The 22,884-nt window shown below is 41.7% G+C and overlaps 2 protein-coding genes across 4 annotated transcripts in view; both read right to left on the bottom strand.

Annotated features, from left to right (window-relative positions):
- The window catches only part of relt (RELT TNF receptor), a 29,470-nt gene extending 22,354 nt beyond the window's left edge, over positions 1-7,116 (bottom strand). The window contains exon 1 of one of the 3 annotated variants that reach the window (XM_086261409.1): positions 6,885-7,116. The gene's annotated coding sequence lies outside the window, so the exon portion shown is untranslated. The remainder of the gene's footprint in view (positions 1-6,884) is intronic. The other 2 variants (XM_086261408.1, XM_086261407.1) reach the window with 2 other exon arrangements.
- A 3,711-nt stretch (positions 7,117-10,827) lies between these two features.
- arhgef17 (Rho guanine nucleotide exchange factor (GEF) 17) overlaps positions 10,828-22,884 on the bottom strand; it is a 64,713-nt gene continuing 52,656 nt past the window's right edge. The window contains exons 5-25 of the mRNA XM_086261406.1: positions 22,617-22,733; positions 22,080-22,172; positions 21,795-21,971; positions 21,604-21,654; positions 21,381-21,490; positions 21,158-21,243; positions 20,868-20,986; positions 20,396-20,603; positions 20,158-20,231; positions 19,985-20,068; positions 19,764-19,867; positions 18,526-18,641; positions 18,314-18,433; positions 17,962-18,229; positions 17,766-17,852; positions 17,539-17,606; positions 17,199-17,347; positions 16,854-17,028; positions 16,590-16,685; positions 15,947-16,129; positions 10,828-15,058 (exon numbers count right to left, since the gene is read on the bottom strand). Of these exons, the coding sequence (XP_086117532.1) occupies positions 14,850-15,058; positions 15,947-16,129; positions 16,590-16,685; positions 16,854-17,028; positions 17,199-17,347; positions 17,539-17,606; positions 17,766-17,852; positions 17,962-18,229; positions 18,314-18,433; positions 18,526-18,641; positions 19,764-19,867; positions 19,985-20,068; positions 20,158-20,231; positions 20,396-20,603; positions 20,868-20,986; positions 21,158-21,243; positions 21,381-21,490; positions 21,604-21,654; positions 21,795-21,971; positions 22,080-22,172; positions 22,617-22,733 (2,694 nt within the window). The 3' untranslated portion in view covers positions 10,828-14,849. The remainder of the gene's footprint in view (positions 15,059-15,946; positions 16,130-16,589; positions 16,686-16,853; positions 17,029-17,198; positions 17,348-17,538; positions 17,607-17,765; positions 17,853-17,961; positions 18,230-18,313; positions 18,434-18,525; positions 18,642-19,763; positions 19,868-19,984; positions 20,069-20,157; positions 20,232-20,395; positions 20,604-20,867; positions 20,987-21,157; positions 21,244-21,380; positions 21,491-21,603; positions 21,655-21,794; positions 21,972-22,079; positions 22,173-22,616; positions 22,734-22,884) is intronic.

Here is a 22,884-nt window from a genome sequence, read left to right as displayed (position 1 = left end):
AAATGAAAAGCTGATTTACGCCAACGCTTTCTACATTAGTGCTCAGGCAATGTCTCATTATGGGGAACGTGTGCGATAACTGGGCAATTGTCGCCCCTTCACATGCGTCTGCAGACAGATGCGTTTTCCCTCACTCTCCATTTGCGTCTGTTGGGCCTCATTTGTATCCTTTGGTCATGTTTTCCAGTGGAACTGAACACCGCCTGAAACTTACCGGGCTTCTCTTGTGTCACGTAGACATCACCGAGTTGGAACGAGAGAAGGTGAACTGACCAGAGCAGAGAAAAAGAGGGCACCAGAGAGGGAACCAGAGAGCAGGAGAACACTACAACGTCATTTTCCTGCAGCTACCACAGATGAACCATGTGCACAAACACAAATAAGAATCATTACTTTTTTTTCAACCTCTTAGTTGTTGCAAGCAGATGCAGCATTGTATGGGAAGTCGTAAATTCAGGAATGCTTTGCATTTTGCATAAATGGCCACACAAAAGATGGAAGTCTTGGAGATAGAGATGTTTTTGAAGACTTTCCCATTAATTTAGATTTCGCCCGAATTGTCAAGAAAAAAAAAGTGTTTTTCACAGAGGAGACAACACTTTGCTGTTGTTTAAGCCACCACGCCGACCACAAACCAATTCAGACTGCAAAACAGCCGTAAAAGGATCCACGCTCTTCTGTTTTCTGGGTTTTCACAGGATGGTCTTGAGTTGCGAAAAAGTGGAACCTGCGGACTTGTTTTTTCCAGTGCTCGCGGTTTTCCCTTACATCACCGCCATCATTAACAGTGGATGTAAATCACCTCCTCGTGTTCAAGCATTTTAAATAATGATTCACTGCTTATACACAGACACACACGTGCTATCATAAAACACATTTTCACACACGCAAACATGTGAAAGCAATACGAAAACAACCCTTCTAACATGTTATCTCAATTTGTCCACCAAATACAAAGGATTCACTTAATTACTGTTTTAGTCGCTGCGAGGTAAAAAAAACAAACTGCCTCAGAGGATGAGCTCAGTAAGGAAAACAGGATTTTTATTTGGATACCTGCACTATTCATACATGTGATCTAGAGTCATGAAAAGATGAGTGAGCTTATAATAAAAGGTTGCTTTTACCAGCTGTTAGATAAGTAAACAAGTCTGCACAGTAAATATATGTAACTGTATATACATTAGCCAATTAGCTAAGCTTAGGATAAAAGACAGTCTGGCTCTGATCAGTGGAAATAAAATCTAGAATATGAGAAGACTATCCCCTCATCATGTTTCAGGAAGGGACACAACACACACATAAATTAACATAAACAAAATTCATCTTTAATAATCTTTTTGCTTGTTAATAAATAAATAAAAACAGAATCAATTAAAAATGAATCAGCCAGCCACTTGGCAGCAACTTAGTGCATTCAGGCATGCAGACATGGGGCTCTAACTCAGGAGGTAGAGCAGGTCGATCCCTGGCTGCTCCAGTCTGCATGCCAAAAATACCTGGGCAAGATACCAACCTCAGGTTGCTGTTATCATACAACAGAGTGAGAATGTTAGACAGAAAACACTCACACAGAAAAAGCACATAAAAGGTGGTTGAGTGATTGAGCAAAAGAGGACCCGCTGAAGTTTAAAGCAAGCATCAGAAATGGAAAGAAAGGTGATTTAAGTGACTCTGAATGTGGCAAAGTTGTTGGTCCCACTACAGTACCTATTGGGATTTTCCCACACAACCATCTCTCTTAATTGTTGGGGTTTTTTCTCTGTTATTGTAGGGTCTTTCTCTTACAGAATAAAGTGCCTTGAGGCGACTGTTGGGCGTGGTTGTTGTGGTTTGGGGCCATATAAATAATGAAACTGAAAGTTTACCGAGTATGGTCCGAAAAAGAGAGTGGGTAAAAACCCATTGTTGATGGATGGTTGTTACAACCAAGGTATGCAGAAGAGAATCCCTGAACACACAACACATCACACCTTGAAGCAGATGGGCTACAGCAGAAGACACCGAGTGCCACTCCTGTAAGCTGAGAACACAAATCTGAAGCAACAGCTCACATGGGCTCACCAACACTGGACAAAAATTGGAAAAACGCTGCCTGGTCGGATGAGTCTTGATTTTTGCGGGGACATGAAAAGCATGGATCCATCCTGCCTTATATCAGCAATTCAAGTTGCTGATGGTGACCTTTACTGCGTACCCATCATCTGCTGGCTGCTTCCAACAGGCTAACACACCATGTCACAAAGCTCAAATCATCTCAAAGTGGTTTCTTGTACATGACAGTCAGTTCACTGTACTCAAACTGGCTCCACAGTCACCAGATATCAATCCAATAGAGCAACTTTGGGATGTGGTGGAGCAGAGGATTCACATCTTGGATGTGCAGCTGGCAAATCTGCACCAACTACGTGATGCTATCACATCAACATGGACCAAAAGCTCTGAGAAAAGTTTCCAGCACCTTCTTGAATCTATGCCAAAAAACATTTAGACCGCTCTGAAGGCAAAAGTAGGTCCAGCCTGGTAATAGCAAGATACTAAGTAACTAATGAAGTTTACGGTGAGTGTACTCTAGTTTCCACCTCTATTGATTACAGTATTTTCAGCTCTGTCTATGTAATGTACATCAAAGTCGCATCACAACCGAGCCGATGGTGATGCAGAGTCAACTGATGTTTTCATGTTTGTAACTTTGTAAAATCTTGTTCGCGAGTGATGGGAGAAGGGAGCCGGAGATCGACAGACGGATTGGGGCTGCAGCTGCAGTAATGCAGAAGCTGCACCGGTCCGCCGTGGTGAAGAGGGAGCTGAGTGTAAAAGCGAAGCTCTCAATTTACCGGTCGATCTACGTCCCTACCCTCACCTATGGCCACGAGCTGTGGGTAGTGACCGAAAGAACGAGATCGCGGATACAAGCGGCAGAAATGAGCTTCCTCCGAAGGGTGGCTGGCCTCTCCCTTAGAGATAGGGTGAGAAGTTCGGCCATCCGGGAGGGGCTCAGAGTAGAGCAGCTGCTGCTCCACATCGAAAGGAGCCAGCTGAGGTGGTTCGGGCATCTGACAAGGATGCCCCCTGGGCGCCTCCTGGGTGAGGTGTTCCAGGCATGTCCCACCGGGAGGAGGCCCCGGGGCAGACCCAGGACACGCTGGAGAGATTATATCTCTCGGCTGGCCTGGGAACGCCTTGGTATTCCTCCGGATAAGCTGGAGGAGGTGGCTGGGGAGAGGGAGGTCTGGGCCTCTTTGCTTAGGCTGCTGCCCCCGCGACCCGGCCTCGGATAAAGCGGATGAAGATGGATGGATGGATGGATGGAACTTTGTAAAATACTGGAAAGCTAATTAACAATGATCTCATCATCATCTTGTATTATTAATGCATGCTAATAAAAATATACTCATCGTTATAGCGATGTCAGAATTTATTCAGTTCACAAAAAGCAGTTCTGGCAGAATTATTCTGGCTCTGAGTTTGATGTAGGTCTACTGCAGTGCAGAGACTCTGAGACAGAGTAAGAGCAGTGAATTTTCACCAGCCCTTCTCTTACAATGGCATGAATAACTCGCACATATTTGTGCACATATTTAAAAACAGTGTCTTATAAATTTCTATGTTGCAGCAGATCTGAATTATAGCATAATTTCACAATATCCTGTGTACCGAGCTGTATTAATACCTCTGTAAAAGTGCTGCAGCAGACCATAAAATTCCTGCTTTGAATACTACTTTATCATTACTCAGCGGTTGTATTTAAATTGGGCATGCTTGTAGCACTTCTCACATAAGACACACGCGAACAACACTCACACAGCCACTAGCTCGTGTCTCGTCACAAAGACATCGACCCGGACATGTTGATTTGCTCTGGCAGCACAAAGCCAGCGACTGGTTACTGGCGAGTTCAGCTAGCAGATTGTGGTTGCTTTTAGATTTATCTTGCCTCTCGCAGCGTCTGTGGAGCAGCAAAAAAAAGCTGCAGTCCCTTTCTTCCTGTTTTCTCAGAGCTTATTTTTAAAACTGTGTCATTAAACAGCATACAGTAGGCAGCGACAGGGGATACAGAAGACAGAGAGGGGAGAGGTCATTGGGGTACGCAGGGCGAGAATGCAGCTGAAACCACAGCAGACTTTTGTAAACTTGAGATAACAAAGAAACGAGACATCCGGGAAGTGACACTCTTCCACAACCAGACTGTCAAATGAATGAGCCTGACAGACGGAAACTCTGTGCAGCGTGACTTGCAGTTTGCTGTCTTAATCTAAAACAAATGAAGGGCGTATATGTGTGAGGAGGCGAGCACTTTTGCTCATGCCAGCATCTTTCCAGGTCTTTCTGTCTGTAATTATGCAATCCTCCACTAGTGTGTGTGTGTGTGTGTGTGTGTGTGTGTGTGTGTGTGTGTGTGTGTGTGTGTGTGTGTGTGTGTGTGTGTGTGTGTGTGTGTATGCTGAACCGGCTTGGATTGGGATCTGCGGTTTGTGCAGTGGGAATTTCATTGGCAGTGAGTTTCCTGGCTGACATTGGGGAGGCATGCAGGCAGCTGTGGCACGAGGGCGGAAGAGGGCCGGGCGGCACTCCCAACCACTCTGGTTGGACAGATGGACAGACAGATGATGCGATTGACAGGTTAATTGAAGCTTAGGCTTTGACTCCCACATGCACTCACACACGCTCAGAGGTGAAGCAGTACATCACTGCAATACAAGAAAATCTCAGGCTTCTTATCTGCTCCAGGCTGCAGTGAACATATACTTTTATCTGCCTGTTTTCAATCAATCTCGCCTTTTCCATTCGCCTCTTTCTCATTCTCATGAGTACAGCACACAGTAAATGCTGGGTGGGTGGAGAGGTAAAATGGGAGTTACACTTAGTTCATGATAACTGCACCAACTCCTAATTAAGGAGAGCATGCATTTAACTGGAACACCAGCTGAGCACAAAACATGGTAAAAAGTTGCAATGCATCAGATTGCCTAAACTTACAATAATCAAGCCAAAGAAGGAACATATGTGAGAGACATGCATGTTTGTTTAAACCAGGGTAATACCCAAAAGTTTAAGCCTGTGTAAACGCTTTTGAGGAATGCCTTAGCTGTCAAAACCGACAGAAAAAAAACAAACTGCACATCACTAAGGTGTAATGGCACAAATAATCATAATAAAATGAATAAATAAACAAGAAACAGCCTGTAGATGCTCCTCTTTGCAGTCACAATTCTGACTCCAAAAGCTGCCAGACAAGTTACAAAGAGAAAATTATATTTTTTAATGTAAATTCTCAAATGTTAAAAAAAAAGACTTTTAACACTTTACATCACTCCCTGAACTCTCACTCAAAAAAAATACACCTAATGATCCACATACACTGCAGTCTCCCAAAAAGCAGCATCCACTGAAACATGGTCCAACAGTTGGTTACGCAGTTCAGACGAGTTCAGGCAGAAGGATTTACTTCCATTTTTAAACCCTCTACTTTCTTCTTCCAATCAGCTTCATTTTATCTTCATACATATTTTATTAGTGGCTGAGCCACTGTATGGGAAATATACTTAAATATTTAATACCACCGCACTCATTAAAAGGCTGTTTAACCCAAACCAGTAAACCACTGGAGGGATTTCATCACCCCACTCTGCTGCATGGTCTTTCACAATGAGCTGTGAAAGTACATGACAGGAAGCAGGAAGTCTGTCTTCCCGAAACATCACGGCAGATGAATAAATTTTGCACACATTCAGTTAAGAAAAAACTCCCTAAAACGACTGCGCTGTAAAAACACCGGGACTGGGGAAGCCGAACGTGGCCCTCTTCTGGTGAAAAGCGCATGTGAGTGAGTAAAGTTCAAACCCTGTTATTGATACAAGCGTGCTGGAATTTGGGATTCAGACAAAGGAAGCCCTCTGCCAAAGATGACAGTCTCATCTCGGGGCTTGCGCATTTGTGAGTGTGTAATCAGGGGAGCTGGCTCTTATTGCGGTGTGCTCCTTACGCAGCAGTATATCCTGCCAAAACCACTCAAGTATGGTGTTGTATGTGATGGCGCTAAGGCACGGTTTGAAATGAGCAGTTACTGGAGCACACGCTGCAAAAGTGAAACTGTCTGAACGCGGTAATTGAACCAACTTGACGTGTTTGCAGCTTCTCCGCTTCTCGGCAGAATATTTTGTGCGAGATTTAATTGACTTAATTGGCTGCTATAAGACTTTAAACCTAATAGGAAAAACATATGCGAATAAATCAGAGCAAGAACTTCGTTAAAAAGCGAGTAGGTGGATCACACCATCAGTGAGGTCATCACGCACCCATTACAGTACGTGAAGCATGCGCTCATCCTGCCGTTACAAAGCGCTACACATGCGGTAACACAACCGTCTATTCATTCCATTTAGTTTAATTAAGTATTAGTGACTGCTTTACTGTTCATATGAATATTCAAACTATTTAGTGATCGATAAAGGCGGCTAGGCTAAATTTTAAGTCAGTAGCCAAGTTAAATGAACGCACTACAGATGCTACACGCTATGGAAGTCCATGTGTATGTTAAATAAAATGAATACAAACGCAGTCTGTGCAGACACACACGCATATAAGAGCACCGTTTTATCAAAAAACAAACAAACCGAAAACGTACTTCTTTAAACCTTCATAGCCAAACAGCACTGAAGTTTTCGCCCAAACGCATGGCTCTAACCTTCCAGTATGTGCCGTGTGCCGGTTAAGTCACACGAAAACGTTACCGCCGTGCGTAAAAGCGGTCTGGTCTGCAACACCGGCTTAGTGGCGAGTGAAGCTCCAAACGATTCTGCCACAACTTAACTACCGGCTTCAGCAGCCATGCAGGTTATCCCCTCTTGTTTTAAAGAGGAAAAAAAAGTTGTTTGACTTACCGGTTTGGTGAATAAACGGAGTGAAAATCAGTGTTCAGAGACGAGCATAATCGATTACAGGCGACTAGATTAGCAGGTGTAATTAAAAAGCTTGGCAATGGATAAAAACCACAAAGCCGGTGTTGAGGTTCCCCCTCTCTCTCTCTCTCCCCGGCTCCTCTGTGCGTGTGTGTGTGGCACATAAACACGGAGCTGGCTAACTCTGAGCTCACAGTGCGTCACTGCTGCAAGCTGAAACCCCCGTCAGTGTGTGTGTGTGCATGTAAACCCCCTCTGTTGCCGGTAGTATAGGCAACAGCCACCTGTGGCTCACAGCCTGGCAGATTCAGTTCGCAATATGGAGGCCCAGAGTGTTTAAAGCTAAATAAACACTAAACTACAGATGAATAAAAAACGTTCCATATTAAAAACTAAATTTAATATAGTCAGACAATGAAAAGAATAAGCTTAATGTTTCATTGTTTTATATTTAACTCATTTTAGAAGTTTTTCTTGTGACATTTTTGCCAAGACTTTTTTTTAAATACTTTAAATCTAGTCCATATTACACCGTAAAGCCAACAAGGTTTCATTTCCTAGACAACAGAGCTAGCCCAGGAAAATATTTTAATACCACATTATTATTGTAATCCTCTGGTTCTATAAATAAATTCAGGCTAAGTAATATTAAAAGGGACCTATTATGCTCATTTTCAGATTTTCTTGGATTCTCCTGGAGTCGTTTTGAATGATTCACGGTTCAAAATAGTAGCAGACCCACTAAGTGTAAAAGTGTCTTATGAAAAGCAAATATGCTTGAAACCTTCATTTTTGTGGTGCATTAAATACATAAAACTGGAGCCCAGCAGTGACCAAGTGTTTTTGTTTCTTTTTTTACTGTCTGCATGTTTTCTTCCCAGCAACTGGCCCCTCCACCCACCCCTTGATGTGGATGTGCATATATCTTTCTAGTTTTATGAAGTGAGGGCTTCAGTGCAGTGCAGGCCCTCAGCATACATAAGTGTATAATGTGTTTTAACATGACAAGGACAAGGCCTAACTTCTTGTTAGTGATCATGATTGACTTCAGCTGGTAGTTTCTCTTTTCTGTCATGAAAGTAATTTGTTTGACAGCAGTTATTGGCCTGACAAACTCTCAGAATAATGGGACAGGCCAAGAAACTCTGAAGATCTAAGAAGCAGAATTGTAGATTTACAAGTTCAGAAGGTCTCTTGGAGCCATTTCTAAACACCTGCAGATTCCAAGATTACTATTCCGAATAATCGTATTCGGATGTGTTGCCTCTTTGCCAGAATCTGGAAGAAGACCCAAACTGTCACTGTCAGATGAGAGGAAGTTGGTTAGGACTTTCAGGAAACAACCCAGGAACCTGACACCAACATCTCTTTCCACAGAGAACCCTGTTTTACCTCACCATGGACGGAGAGGGTGTCAACCAAGAAAGAAGCTACTGCTCCAAAAGGAGTACTAACTCCAAATTCTTCAACTTCTCATTTGAAAGTTGGACACAGTTGGGTGTTCCAACAGGACATTGACCTGAAACACACATCAAAACTGGTTTTGGAGTGGTTAAAAGTTTGACCACACATAAAAGCCGTGTCTTTGCCAGGTATTGAAACAATTTAAAGAATTCTGCCAAGAAGAGTGGTGAAATATCCAACCAGCATTATGCCAGAAACTTGTTGATGGCTACTAAAAGTGTCTGGTCGAGATACAACTTAGTAAAGGACATTTAACCAAATATTAGTGGGGGTGTTTTGTATATATAATATATATAATATAATTTTGACTCTGTGCTACTTAGAGAAAATCCAAAAATAAATTCAAGGAATCATTAAAAGCCTAAAATTACCACAAATTGATGCCCAGTGGGTGTAAACGTCTGATCACAACTGTATATGACAGAAATAAAGGAAAATCCTAATAAAGGTAATGTTTATTTATTTTGTTCAAGAGTTTCTCTACACCAATCAGCCACAACATTAAAAACACTTCTAGGTGAAGTGATTAACACTGATCACAATATCTATAATTCCAGGCACTCTTGGGTGTACACATACACGCTTCTTGCTTTTTTCAAATACTGTAATACAGTATTGTTTCATCTGATATTAGCGATGAAGTAGATTTCCATCGTCTGACTGCTTGGACTATTGAGTTGGTGTCAGGCAATGACTCACAATATTTCTCAGTGATGCTGGGGAAGCACAGACAAATCTCTGTGCTGACTCCTTCAGTCATCATACAGATCCTCACTGTTTAGTACATTTGAATACTCTGTGGAGACGCTGCAACGTGTGCAAGTCGTCATTAAGTAGGGAGGGACAAGTGGATTTGTGTGTGTGCTCTAAATGTCCCGCATTCAATTATACTGCAGGACTATCATATCACAATACACATCATTGTAGGTCAGTGGGTTAAAAGGCAGTTGAGTAGCAATAGCCTGCTGAAAATCACAGGGGTTACTTTGTTTGTCGTCATGAGGCAGTGAGGGTAAGCTCAGTATCATTCATGAATGTGAGAAACAAAGAAGAAACAAAGGGATATTCGAATTTGTCATCTTATTAACGTGTACGTATGTACAATTATTTTGTTGTGTATATGAACTTTTTGACTTACTTTTTAACATCGTGCTATGGGCAGTCTATGAAAATTAAGGAAATTAGCCTGTTTTTCAATTAATATAATCGGACATAGTGAGTGTTTTGGTAGCAACTGTACAGTACTGAACATAGTAACTTGTGTTCTGTACTGTTGAAGAATATTGGCCAGAATAATTTTTTTCACCAATTTGCACTATATCATAGTTTCAATAGAAAAACTCCACTAATTTAATGTCTGTGAGCAAAAGAAACAAACACTGGTATTCTGCTCGTTTTATCTACTTTCCTATCAAACATAGGAGAAAACTTCAAAAAGTGCAATTTGGATAAACATCCAAGAATCACATCACCATGTTAGTCAAAAACTACCTTATTGAAAAACACCTCAGTCCACGTAAAAATACTAAATTCAGTGCTTATCAAGAGCATGCTGAAAAAATAGGTGGCGATTTGGAAAATGAGAAACCGCGAAACAATAACAGCGCAAACAAAGGTATTTTTCTTTTTAAATATACATTTTCATTTACTTAAACATTGAAGTGTTGACAAAACGGCAAACTACATTAAAATGAAGCTACCGAAATACCCGTGTACGGATGGACAGAGCCTCATAATGAGGCTCTAAACATCTGAGCACTTAATTTGTCCAACATTTTCGGGGTGTGATAATCATGGTAGGATAAAGTGAATAAATCTCAAGTCACGAAGGCGTAGACTGGTCTGCAACCATCTAACAGCCACGGATCCTGAGGGCAAAATGAGTATCCCCAACTACTTGCGGGTTGTTGGTGGAGGTTGATGGCAGCTGCTGGGACAAAAATTGATCAAGTCCCAGTCACAGAGGCTTACAGACCAATCAACCCTGACAACTACCTGTCGCTAGGCAAAAAAATGTGTATTCCCCAGTCAGTTGGCAAAAACCACCCTGTGGTTGCTTTGGTCACTAGCATATTCCTGCAGTAATTTAACTGGAACTGACAGACTTGTCTGCAAAAAGATTTGCCTTGCAAGTAAAAAGTTGCATCATTTGAAAAGTTGTACTTATTAAATAGGCAATTAGTATTTGCAGAGAAATGTGAAAAACTACAGGCATCTGTGTCAATTCGCTAGCAACCAAAGCAATCGCTAGGAAGATTTAGTGAAGCACCTTCTTTGCAGCTGATTTCATTTCATCCACCACTTGCCAGCAGCATCCAGAAACCAGTCGGGAAATACACACTTTTCCTTCCAACCAGCTCTTGTATGATGTCTAATGCACCGCACAACTCTTGAGCAATGTGCACACATGACTACACATACTTTGTTGTAAAGTGCAAACTTTCTGAAAACGAGCACAAACTGGAGCCAGTGAACTGATTTAATTACAAAGAGGAAACCACAGTGACAAAACAAGGACAGCTACGTACAGGAAGCAACTCTGATTCATCACCACAGCTGCAACATGTCCAACAGAGTTACGACCAGGCGGCAGTGCAAAACTGCAGCTTCTTATTTATTAACTTTTATTTTTACCTTCCTGGTCACATCTGTAACAAGGCAAACATCAGCATGTTCTGGAGTGAAAACATGAATATCTGTCAGAGGTCGTCTTGCCTTCTTTTTTTGTAAGATCTATGACAGTTATAACTTAAACATGACTGACAGCGCATGCCAGAGGGGAAGGGGAGAAAAATACAAACAGGAAAAACAAACCTTACACAAATATATAAAAATATGCCATTAGATTCATATCAACACTTGAGGACCATGGGTGCACTATTTACAGAAAAAAGGCAGTATGTACCAATATTTACAACAATAAAGACTCGGTTCACAAATGGGCATGAGGAGGTTTACATACATGTTGCTGATAGTTACAGTGATGGCGGGATTTTGATTATTTTTACTTCATATTTAAGACGTTAAGAAAGGTTGTGTGTGAAGGAGTTCAGTTTCATTTTCACTGGGTTAAAATGTTCCTGCTGAAAATGTGATTATTCAATCATTTATACATGTGTGACTACTGAGGCAGTGTAAAAGTATACTGTTAAGGCGGAAGAAAACCTAAGTTTATGAAAAAGCTGTATTCAAACTTGCTGACCATGACCAAACTCTTTTCTTCAGAGGCTTGTTTCTGTCACACAAAACTAAAAGCCAGGTAGATCTCATTTAAAATTTTAAGCTATTATATCAAAGTTCAGGTTATCTCAAACCTTCGAAATTACGCATCTCAAAATTTTGACTTACAGACTCCATATCTCGAAATTTAAACTTTTGAGTAACTGTTTGTTTGTCTGTTTTTGTTTTTCTCAGTGGCAGAAACAGGCTTCCGTACTTTAAAGCTTAGGAAAATAAGTAATTACGTTAGACCCCACACCATGAAAATATAGCACAGACAGCGCACAGATGTTTTTTCACTGTTGACCAATATGGCTACTAACTCCTTTTCTGCAGGGATTTTTGACGCTCTCAAGCCAGCAAAAATACACAAAATTTTATCTCGGGCAGTTCTTCACACAGACACACTGACATTAATCAGTTCTGTTGAACATTAAAAAAATAATAATAAATGTCTGCTACCTCAAAGTTAGCGGAAAGTGAAAATTTTAAACCGTTACCTTCTATTTTTCTTGTGAGAGTTACTTAAGTGTACCATAAACCATGACACCAGGATCACATTATATGGTAAAAAGTTAAAACCATAATCATGGGAAACAGTGAAGTCGCTATGAGCTGAAAAAAACAAGAAAAAGTTAGCTAGTTAACCGCTAAGCTCGCTGCTTTATTTTTTCCATTTTTTATAAACCGACATAAATTCCAACACACTTTGTTTGGTATTAGCTTTCCTCAAAAACACTGGTAGATGGTTTTTTTAAGATAGCTTTTTCTTAATTTTTGTTCTCATAAACACACAAGATTTATATAAATCTTTTTTAGCTAATTCTCGACAAGAAACCGAATAAGTATGCATCCCAAAATGTTTAGCTAGTCGTTTAATTTTTGCTAACAGGCTACGTGAACTTTTCTTCAACAGAGGAACCAGAAAAAAAGCTCTTTTTTTGAAAATGCTTTCCAACTGGATAACAGAGCACTTAAGTAGCACTTTTTTACACTTTAACAGAGGCTCGCTTTCTAGTTAGCAGCTATCACAAAGGCCAGCTAATCCTCATAGCTGTTAGCCTATCTCTCACAGTGGATCCTCATGTATGGATGTGGGAAAAGCTGAGGAGAAGTGCCCAGATGGCTGGTAAGGTGCAATGCAGTATTTGCTAGGCTTGGAGGGATCAAAGACAATCTCAGATTAACCCCAAAGCCTGGCTGGCGAGCGTGTGTGTGTGTGCAAGCTGTAGTCATGATTTTCTTCCACTGCTATAAGATGAGGCAGAGCTGACTTTTCACCGTCACTGTGCATGTGTAAGTGAAATGGCTTAACCTTTATCTCTCTGAAGGCACGTGCAGTTGCTCAGCATTTGTCCTTATCATCCTTATTACAAGCATCTGGTTCTCCGGCAGCTACTGCTACCTGTCTGTGTGATGTGGTGTGTTTGAGGTGTATCCATACATTTTAGCGCTACATGTCCTGTAAAGAAAGTGCCACAATACACACAGTGGAGCTGGAAAAGAATGTAGGCATATTCTAGAAGTTGGCACTCAATCGTATGGAAGCTTGTTTGTGACATTGACAGAGCTACGTCGAAATTTTGAGGTATTTAGTTATTATTAGGTAATACATCTCGAAATTTCAAGTTTTTTCTGAGTAAGTCGAAATTTCAAGCCACGCAACTCGAAATTTCAGGATAATAAATCAAAATTTCGACGTGCTAACTCAAAAATTTTCTTAAAGATGGCTGCGGAAACAAACTTCCATACATTACGAGGTTGAGTGGCTGTGTTTTCAGTCTGCCTAAAAGCTGCTCTGAGATGCAGCGCAAAGGGAAATAATGCAAAACAGTGCAAGAACCCAGTCTTGTGAATCGTACCGAACCATGACCGGACTGTATCCCTACACCCCTCGTGTGCAGATCTGTCTCCTGGTAATCAGTTTTGTTAACCGAGCCTCCTCGTTATTAAACTTGAAAAGAAAAGTGGAAGCTACATCTTCTATAAATTAAGTGCTGTAAAAGGCGGTGCTAAAAATCAAAACCATAAATACTGTACATAACTATCTTCATCTGCTACCACAGCCTATCGTCATCTTTAAAGATCACCTATCTCTCCTCGTGACAGAACGCTCCAAACACTGAAAATTTCACGGCAAAAGAAATCTTTTCAGATCCCTTAGTGTCAACACATTAGCACACAAAAGGCTTTGGCATAGTCGCGTTAAGAAGGAATGTCTTCAATCTACTTTTTTTTTTTCCTCTACCAGTAGTGGGACACTGCTTCATCTACACTTCTGTCATCTTAAACAAAAAATCAATATGTGAAGAAGAAAAAAAGATAAACGTTGATGTGATTTTCTACAGAGAACACACGTGCTTTTCACAAATCTCTTGACTCACTGAGTGAAGGCCGTGCATGAATGTATGGGAGTATATGTGTTCAGTCTTGTTACATACCTCTACTGCCACATATTGCACATAAATGATGCTTACTCTCCCTAAACAGGAGGAAAGATGATGTTAGCAGTAACATGTATTATCGATGGCAGTGGAATTGATGTTTGTCCTTCACTTCCTTATAAGATCAGACATTTAAAACTTCGATATGCTTAAAATCTCGCTGAAAAAACAAGGGCATATTCATTATTCCAAATATCCATCAAACTACAGTCTGTGTTAATATCTTTCACTTTTGTTGATTTTTTTTATAATCATTTATAGATCGCTGGGAGGCGTTTTATGTGAAGCTCAAGTTAAGATGAAGTGTTTCGTTCCAAAAAAACATAATTTCAAAGGACAAGCTCATGCTTCACCTGATTCATGCCAGAGTTTTTCATAAATGTCCGCTTTCAGCCTCGTGTGCAGAGACTCTGCAGAATCCAAGTCGACTTTTCTTGTTTGTCATTCTCATTTTGAACATATGTCCATCTGTGATAGTTCAAGTCCACCTTCTCTGTGTCTTTCTGGCTCCTTCAGTCTAAACACCTTTTTTTTGCCGATAATACTCGGCCGATGCCACAAACCGAAAAAGCACACACAGACATGCACATCATCAGAAACATTAACACAAGAAAACTGGATTTGAAGTGATCGTACTCATTAGGAAGTCCGGGGAGTCGACAGCCACGTTACGCACATAGAGACCAGCGGACCGAGCAGAAGAACGCAACAGCAACACCGAAAAGTGAGGAGTGATGGGGTTAAAGGACGAGGAGCTTGTGCGCTGATTTCAGCCAGAGGGAGGCTGGGTCAGGTCGGTAGAACTAACAGTTCGATTGTCTCAAACCCTCCAAAGCAAAAGGTGGTTGGTACTGTCATCCCGTCCCACTGTTTCACTGCTATTAGTCAGTCTGAAGTCCTCGTAACCATCGCCACCGGAAATGACTAGATGGTTGGTTTTCGGAGGGATGTGCGCAGAAGCTCGGCGGCGTGCGGAGTCGCGCCTCTGGAGACTTCCATCAACTGTGCTGCTGTTTTGGGACTGATTGCCTAAAAGTTGAACATAAATGAATGAAGTTGGAATATTTCTGGAGCAAAATAGAAAAGATATGTACGAACCTAAAAGTCATTCTACACAAATGTTCAGTTTTGGGTCTGCAAGATGTCTTAAAATTGATCTCTTAAGATAAATTTAAGCTTATTTAAGACATTTAAACTAAATTATCACGTAACTTGTTGACTTCATGTGCTCACAAAAATGATAGCATAATGCTTTTAAAAAAATCTTTTTTATACATTTAACTAAAGAAGCATGCAATAGTCATCAAGTAAGTAATGGTCCGTAAGTAACGGTCTGCTGTTACAAATCCATAAAGAAGGTAAAACCAGTGACATGAAATTTTTATGGTTTTTACAAAATGGCATTAAACCTCAGGGGCATTAAATCACATCTACGTGATTTTTAACTCATTAAATTACAGTTTGCCATTTAATAATTCTTTTTTCCCCTCTTACAATTCCCTAACAGTAAAATATGTCATACCAGCAACTTCAACTAAAAGCTTCTTATGAAATTATGAGATAAAACAGACAAATTCTGACAAAAGAAGAGAGACAATGGACCTACTGTGAGGAATTGATTGTGATATATACACCTTATTGGATTTGAAGCACACAAAACACAGTGCTTGTCCACTTTACCTGACTGTGGGGATGAGCACTTTTGTAGTGTTTAGGTTTTTGATTGATTAATTTTAAATATATATACATTTGATTTAAAAAGAAATGTATGGCTAAGAAAGGTGTAATTATTCAAATAATATAATATTTTAATTTAACAAAGAAATAAATTAGAGAATGACCCTTACTACATCAGTGATATGTACTAGTTAGAAATTTTTTTGATAATAAATGTCAAAAAAAGGAAGCAGCACTAACCTGTGGGGTCACTTGTATTAGGAGGGAAGTTCATGTCAAACCCTTCTGGTAGTTCGACTGACGTCAGGAACCGGACGTGGCCCGTGTGTCCGTGGGCTGAGCCCATTGGCACCAGGGGAAATTTCAGAGTCCCGGCCACAGTTCCTGAGCTCACTGCTGGGATCACCAGCGTAAGAACCACCCCTGGAACAAAACAGAAGCTCATAGTGAGCTATTTGAGCCACACATGGTGGCGATTGTGGCTCAAGAGTTGGCAGTTCGTCTTGTAATCGGAAGATTGCCAGTTTGAGCCCCGTCACCGACAGTCTCGGTCATTGTGTCCTTGGGCCTGTTGGGCCCTTGCCTTGGGCAAGATACTTCACCCATTGCCTACAGAGGGCCCGGTGGCGCCAGTGCCTCGCCTCTGTCAGTGCGCCCCAGGGCAGCTGTGGCTACACTGTAGCTTGCCATCACAAGTGTGTGAATGGGTGGATGACTGAATGTAGTGTAAAGCGCTTTGGGGTCCATAGGGACTAAGTAAAGCGCTATACAAATACAGGCCATTTACACATACAAAAAACAATGTCAAATCGCACTCTAATCTTGATTTAATAGCAAATTCAAGTTAAAAATCTGGTTAATCCATTTAAACATGTTTTCTTACCTGCGCTGGTGCCAATCCACAGCAGATCCTTACATGCTAGCAGAGCTGTGATTCTCAGACAGGCGGCCTTGTGCTGTCTGATGATCGCATCTGCACCTGAACAGGGACCAAACAAAGTCAGATTAATAACAGACAGTGGTCAGACACCGTTAAAGTTTAAAAATGACAAACACTTTCTTTCCACTAGTTTGAAAAAGGAAAATGTTATAAAAAGAACTATAATACTACAAACAACTAAAACACATAAAAAGTCTTTCTGCATACCTGCAAGCATCTTGTGCACAGCTGGTGCCATGTCGACCTCTGTCAGGCTCTCCCAGGTCTGAGCGTGGTATAGTTTGACCTGCGCACTGCCCTGCAACGCCAGCCACACACCCTGACTGTACGCCACCATGCATGTCACGCACCGACTGCTGTCAGTGCCCACCTGGAACCAGTGCTGGGAGGAACAAAGAGAGAGACGGGGGTAAACTTTCTTCCGCGCCAGTGCTCCTGCTTGTCAGTCTCGTCAGCCTGGCCTTTTATTCCGATGTGAATCTAAAGCCTCCAGATTCTGACCTACAAAGCCGATCTTTCTCTGCTTCCCTCTCATCTAATCTTTCCACCTACCTCTTGTACTAGTGTAGATGTGTTGATGATAAGGACTCTGTTCTGTGAGCCACACCACAGCTTCCCTCCTACGGGAACCATTTTGGTGACAGGACTTGTAGGTGTACCCAGAACTAATGTTTGAGAAGACTGAGGGTCCCAGAAACTACCTGCAAATCCAGATCAACAGTAACAGAGTTTACTAAAGATCCAGGCCAGGATGGTGAAGTGAGGATGCAAGACAGAAGTGGAATGATGCTGTGATCGGGGACAAATAAAAGTGCTGCATGCCAAAAGCAACACTACAGCGTTTTCTTTTTCAGCCATTGCTTACTCCAATCACGTGCACAGTTGACCTTACCTGCTTCTCTCTGGTAAACAATCACCTCTCCATTTGCTAAGGACACAAACACTTTGTTGTCCAAATACCTGAAGTAAGAAAAAAGGAAGGATGTAAAAAGGAAAAATGAAAGGAGGTAAAGTAAAAGCAGGGTTTAGATAGTATCCAATAAGATCTAGCATTCCTGACCTTTGAAATTTGTTTTTGAATAATTCTCTATTACTTTAAAGTTAGCTAGGCAGACTCACAGTATACAGAGGATGGAAGCCGAGTGCTGCATCTTCATGCTGTTTTTACGGTTTCGGATGTTGTCTGAGGACTGGTACACGTGGATGCTAACAAAGGCAGCAACATAGGAAATTAGGTGAAAGCAGTACACCAACAAACAAACAAAGATAGCTTATTAAAATCGCTTGAGTACACAGGTCCAGTAATTCCACACACCATCCATCCTCCGTTCCCAACCACACTGAGCTCTGGTAGGCCTCTGGGTCTATACTGAGCAGATCCTCCAGACTCGCCCGGGTAAAAGATCCGCGAGACGATCGGCGCATGGCACGGCCATCCATCGGACTCTCTGCGTGGACGCGGCTTACGCCACCGACCCCCAGCATCCCTTGAGAGCCATATGAGCTCGGCACTGGGAACTCCTGCTCCTCCTCACTGCTGGTGGTCTCTGTAGCCATGTCCTTGGAGCCTGGACCCTCGTCATCTTTGGGGTGAAGATGAGATTTGAAGGAATGGTAGAGACCGTGAGGGTGTAAATAAAGTGTGTGTGACCGAAGTGTTTACTCACTGCCGTAGCTGGACGATATGGTGGAGTGACTGGCCTGACTCTGTAGGGTTGAAGAGGGACTGGGGGAGTCTTCGTCATCTGTGTCGTCACTGTCAAACGGAACAAGCTCCGCCCCTGGTCCTGGATACAATCAATGCATTTTCACAAATTTCACAAAAGACCTTACGCAAGAAGAACATGAAGTGATATAATTTAGAAAGCCACTAACTCACCTGTGGGTTGCTCTGTTAATTCTGGAGTTGACTGAGAAATGGATATGAGGAGCTGCTGCTGGGTGTGACCAGCTGCCACAGAGGTAGGTGCAAGAGGAGGCTCTGATCCACGCTCCCTGGGAAGTCAAGAGCGATTAGTTAAGATAAAGTCAGGAACAGACAGTAGCTGTCGTTAGATGCACACTTGATCTTGTTTGTTTGGGTTTTTTACTGAGATTAAAGATTTTGTGGGGTCTAATATCGACTGGTATTTAAATTCTTCAACAGATTTAATGGAGCAGTATATAGGCTACTGTGCAAAAGTCCTGGGAAATAGAAGGTACTTGAAGGGATAGATGGAAACACAGCGTAGCAAGCAAAAACAGAGTTTGTACAACAAGCTTGAAAGTCAGTATTTGATAATATTTAAACTGCATTTATTCTTTAACACAGCCTGAACTCTCTCAAGTAAGGTTTTTTGTAATGTCTTTGAGTAGTCTTCAGGAATATTTCTCCAGGCATCTTGAAGGACATTCAAAGCTCTTCTTTGGATGTTGGTTGCCTTTTTGTTCTGTTCTATGTCTCTGTGCCTCAATAATGCAAAGGTCCAGGTGCTGGGGAGGCCAATCCATGACTGTGTGGATTGTGTGTACTTTCTATTCAGGTATGCTTATACTATATTGGCAATGTGTTTGGGATCACTGTCATGCAGAAAAATGAACCTGTTACCAATGAGAAGCTTTCCAGGTGGTACTGCATGGTGGATCAAACCTGACAGTACTTTTGTGTTCATAATTCACAGATAGCTGTAGACACTGAATGTTGCACGTCTCCCCTCTTGATTTGAAGTCTTAAGACCTGTTGCCACTGATTTTCAGACCAGGTCTTGTGTAATTACATGAAGAATACCTCAGCCTTTCCTCCGTGTTTCCCTTTCTTAAGAATGGTTTCTTGACAGCCACCCATCCCCTGAGACTATTTCTGATGATGCTTCAGTGAACAGTAGATGGATCAACTTTTTTAATGATCATTAAAAGGTAATACTATATGGCTGACTTTTAGCCCAGTTTATATGGTTAAAAAGAAACAAAAATAACTTTCTTTTTTGTAGAAAAACAAATCAGTGAAATTGGAAAAAACTTTTCATTAAAGACCGTCATCAGATTTATTCTTTTCTAAATCAGACACAACCTGTCTATCTGTGCACTCAGTCACATCCGTGCATGTGTGTGTGTGCGTGTGTGTGTGTGTGTACTGACCTTCCCTTAAGTCCTGGTACTGCAGCAATGCAGATAATCCTGGCTGAGCAGACAGCGATACACGCCTCCACTGTGGGCTCATCTTTGATGTTCAGCAGACAAACCTGCAAAGGAAACATCAGCATCAGTCTACAAAATCCAAATTCTGTTGTTTTTTGTTGTGTTTGTTTCTTCCTCTTTGATTGGAGAACATGGCATAATCGCATCCAATCTCTTCTCACCTGTCCCACGTATCCGTCACTGTTACACACCCACACTTCACATCCGCTGTCTAGACAGCTGTGGCTGGGAGAGGCGCATGAAAACTGGAGACAAACAGCAAAGTAATGAGTTCTTCTGTTCTGTGGATAAAAAAAAGGGCAGCTTCACAGAAAATGCTTCCCACTGCTCTCACCTGCATTCCACTGCGGGTCTTCATAATGGGAATGGCCTTCAGGAACTCTGGGTCCCACTGGTCCTTATTCATCGCTAAACACACGTGACACAAAAAGAATTAGCCATATTTAGATCGAAGTAAGAGCATTTTTTTTTAAAGAAAGTCAAGCAAGACATGAAATCACCCACATGCTTTAGCTCCTGAACTAGTGGAGAAAATAATACTGTATCTCACTCTAAAACTTTTTTCGACTTACCTAATTTTTTCTTGGCCTCCTCAAAGGCCTGCTCGAAGCTGGAGCGAGCGTCGGGTGTAGCAAACTCAAAAATGAAGCTTGTCTCTGCAGAAGCAGTGGTCAACTCCAGCTTCGTGGGCAGGAAGGTCATACTGAAGGCCAACGACTGTTTATCCGACAGCTCCCTGTGCACCGAGGCCATCAGATCCTTTATTACCTCGTCTAGGGGCTGAAAGAAAAGGAAAAAAGGGTAGAATTGAGTTTCAAAGTGCCACGCACACTCAGCTGTAAACACAACGCAAACGCACAAAAGTGGACGAAAGAGAGAAAAGATGAAACGCTCAATAAAGTTTTTTCTTTATGTCTGTAACAACCTGTATATAACTGAATATTTCAAAGAGGAGACTAGAAGAAGTTTCCATGTGTCCAAGAAAAGTAGATGTGCAAAGAGAGAGAACGATGGAGTTTTTTGTCACTGCATCTTTCACAGCACCTGGTGTGGGAGGCTGAGGGTCTCAGACAGTTTGCTGATCTGACCCAGCGTGCTGAGATCCTCATCTAACCGGCCAATCATCTTCTGGATACTGTCCTTATTTGTTGCCTGCGTGGAGCCTGGAAAAGGGTGAAAAATAAACAGCAAAAGCAAATTCCACATTACTTCTCCAGGTGATTTTATATAACAAAGTACCAAACAACAAAATTATTTTGGTTCTTTGTGTGTTTTTCGGTGGTAGATATGACTTATAGATCCATGTTCTACACAAACTGCAGCATAAGTCTTACTTTTCACCACCTCCACATCCTCCAGGGGAAGTTTCCACAAAAACTTGTATTTACTTGAAGTATCAATCACGCTGGCAGCAGAGTATCTGAGGAGGGATGAAGGAAAAAACAGGAAAGATGTAATTGAGAAAAAAAAAGTGAACATCTGGTGTACATATTGTTTAACACCAGGGGGCAGTATGGTTTAGAAACTGTGCTCTGATGGCCTGTGTGCATTACATACAGGCTCATGGAGCTGCGTCTTAATGAGCCAGACTTCCTCTTGAGAGTGGTGCAGATGATCAGATCACTGAAGAGGAAGAGGGAACGATCCTTCTTTCCACCCACTGTCTTCTACAGAGAGACAGGAACACAAGTACAGGGTTAGAAAAATGTAACCTTCACAAGAGGATCACACCTTATAATATAATACAGCTTTATAATATAATTCCAGGAGTGTTTCTTACCGCCTCCATGACTATTTCTTGTCTCAAGAACTTCCTCTGGGGGTTTAGAATCTGAGACAAACATACATATAAGGAAGTTATTGTTTTACTTTATTGTTTTTATTATCTATGCTGGGTGAAAGCGGCTTTAGAAAAAAACATAACGCTCAGACAACAAAGCTCAAATCAGCAGAGGTAAGCAAATGTCTCACGTGCTCGACTCCTTCTATGTGTGCCTCAATCTCCTGGATGACCCTGGCTTCCCTCTCTGCCTCCTCAGCAGAGCGTCTTCCTTTATTGATCTTCTCCGCCAGTCGTTTAATGTCCCTCTGGGCGTCCAGTAAGTACGGGTGGTCTGGGTGATCCTCTGGAGTGTGCTTGAGCAAATCCTTGAACAAACAACAGCACATTCATCTCTGTTTAAGTGGGCTTTCCATCACTAAACAGTCTGAGTTACTTTCACAGCAGGCTCATAGTTCGATTTTTAAATCACTCACCTTAACTAGCAGCTCGTATCGAGGAATCCTCTGCACCGGCTTGATCATCAGATCACCCAGAGCCTGCTTCTCCTTGTTTTCACGCATGTTTTGCTGTTAGATTAAAAGAAGGGGGGGATGAAGACAAAGTGGATGATATAAGAACCACCAGTATCAGAGGCTCTACAGCTGGCTCAATCCTGTAATTCACATCTCTACCACAAGATGGTGAAGTGGTTCCACAGCAGCTGCTCCTGCTGTCAAACGGCCAGTGCTACCTAGCCTGACCTGCCTCCCCAATGTGATGTTTGTGTATTGTATGTATGGTCGGCAAGGTATCATCTATATGAATTGCCCCTTAGGTATAAATAAAGTCTCTCTGACTCTGCCTGCAATGAAGCTGGATGATGGTTATAAAACAGAAAAAAAATGAGAACACTGAAAGCAACACATAACTTAAAGCTTAAAGCTACATTTTTGTCACTAACAAAAAGCTGGTAGTGGACAAACTTGCATCGTTACTATGTATAAAAGAAGTTTTTTCAATCCAACACTCACCTCCAGAAACTTGTGAAACGCTGGCTTGGCCTCCTTGGCAATCCTCACAGCATCTTTAGCATTGAGGAAGTTGTCAATGTATGCAGAGTACATGTTAGCTAGTGCTTCTTTGGAGAACTAGAGAGAGAAGAAAAAGAGGACATTTCAGTTAGTTTGTGCACTGAGTCTGAGGGCTTACTTGTGGTTCCTAGAGTATTTAAAAGTGGAATAAGAGGCAAGCCTTCAGCTTTCAGCTCCTAGTTTGGATTCAGGAGACAGACAGTTAAAA

This window comes from Aulonocara sp. 'chitande type north' Nkhata Bay, linkage group LG14 (genome assembly GCF_057382095.1).
Source record: "Aulonocara sp. 'chitande type north' Nkhata Bay isolate Kocher_YH1m ecotype deep benthic linkage group LG14, A_spYH_male_GT1.1, whole genome shotgun sequence".
NCBI lineage: Eukaryota > Metazoa > Chordata > Actinopteri > Cichliformes > Cichlidae > Aulonocara > Aulonocara sp. 'chitande type north' Nkhata Bay.
Note: the sequence above shows the minus strand (reverse complement) of the source record. Positions and strands in the feature narration are given on the sequence as shown.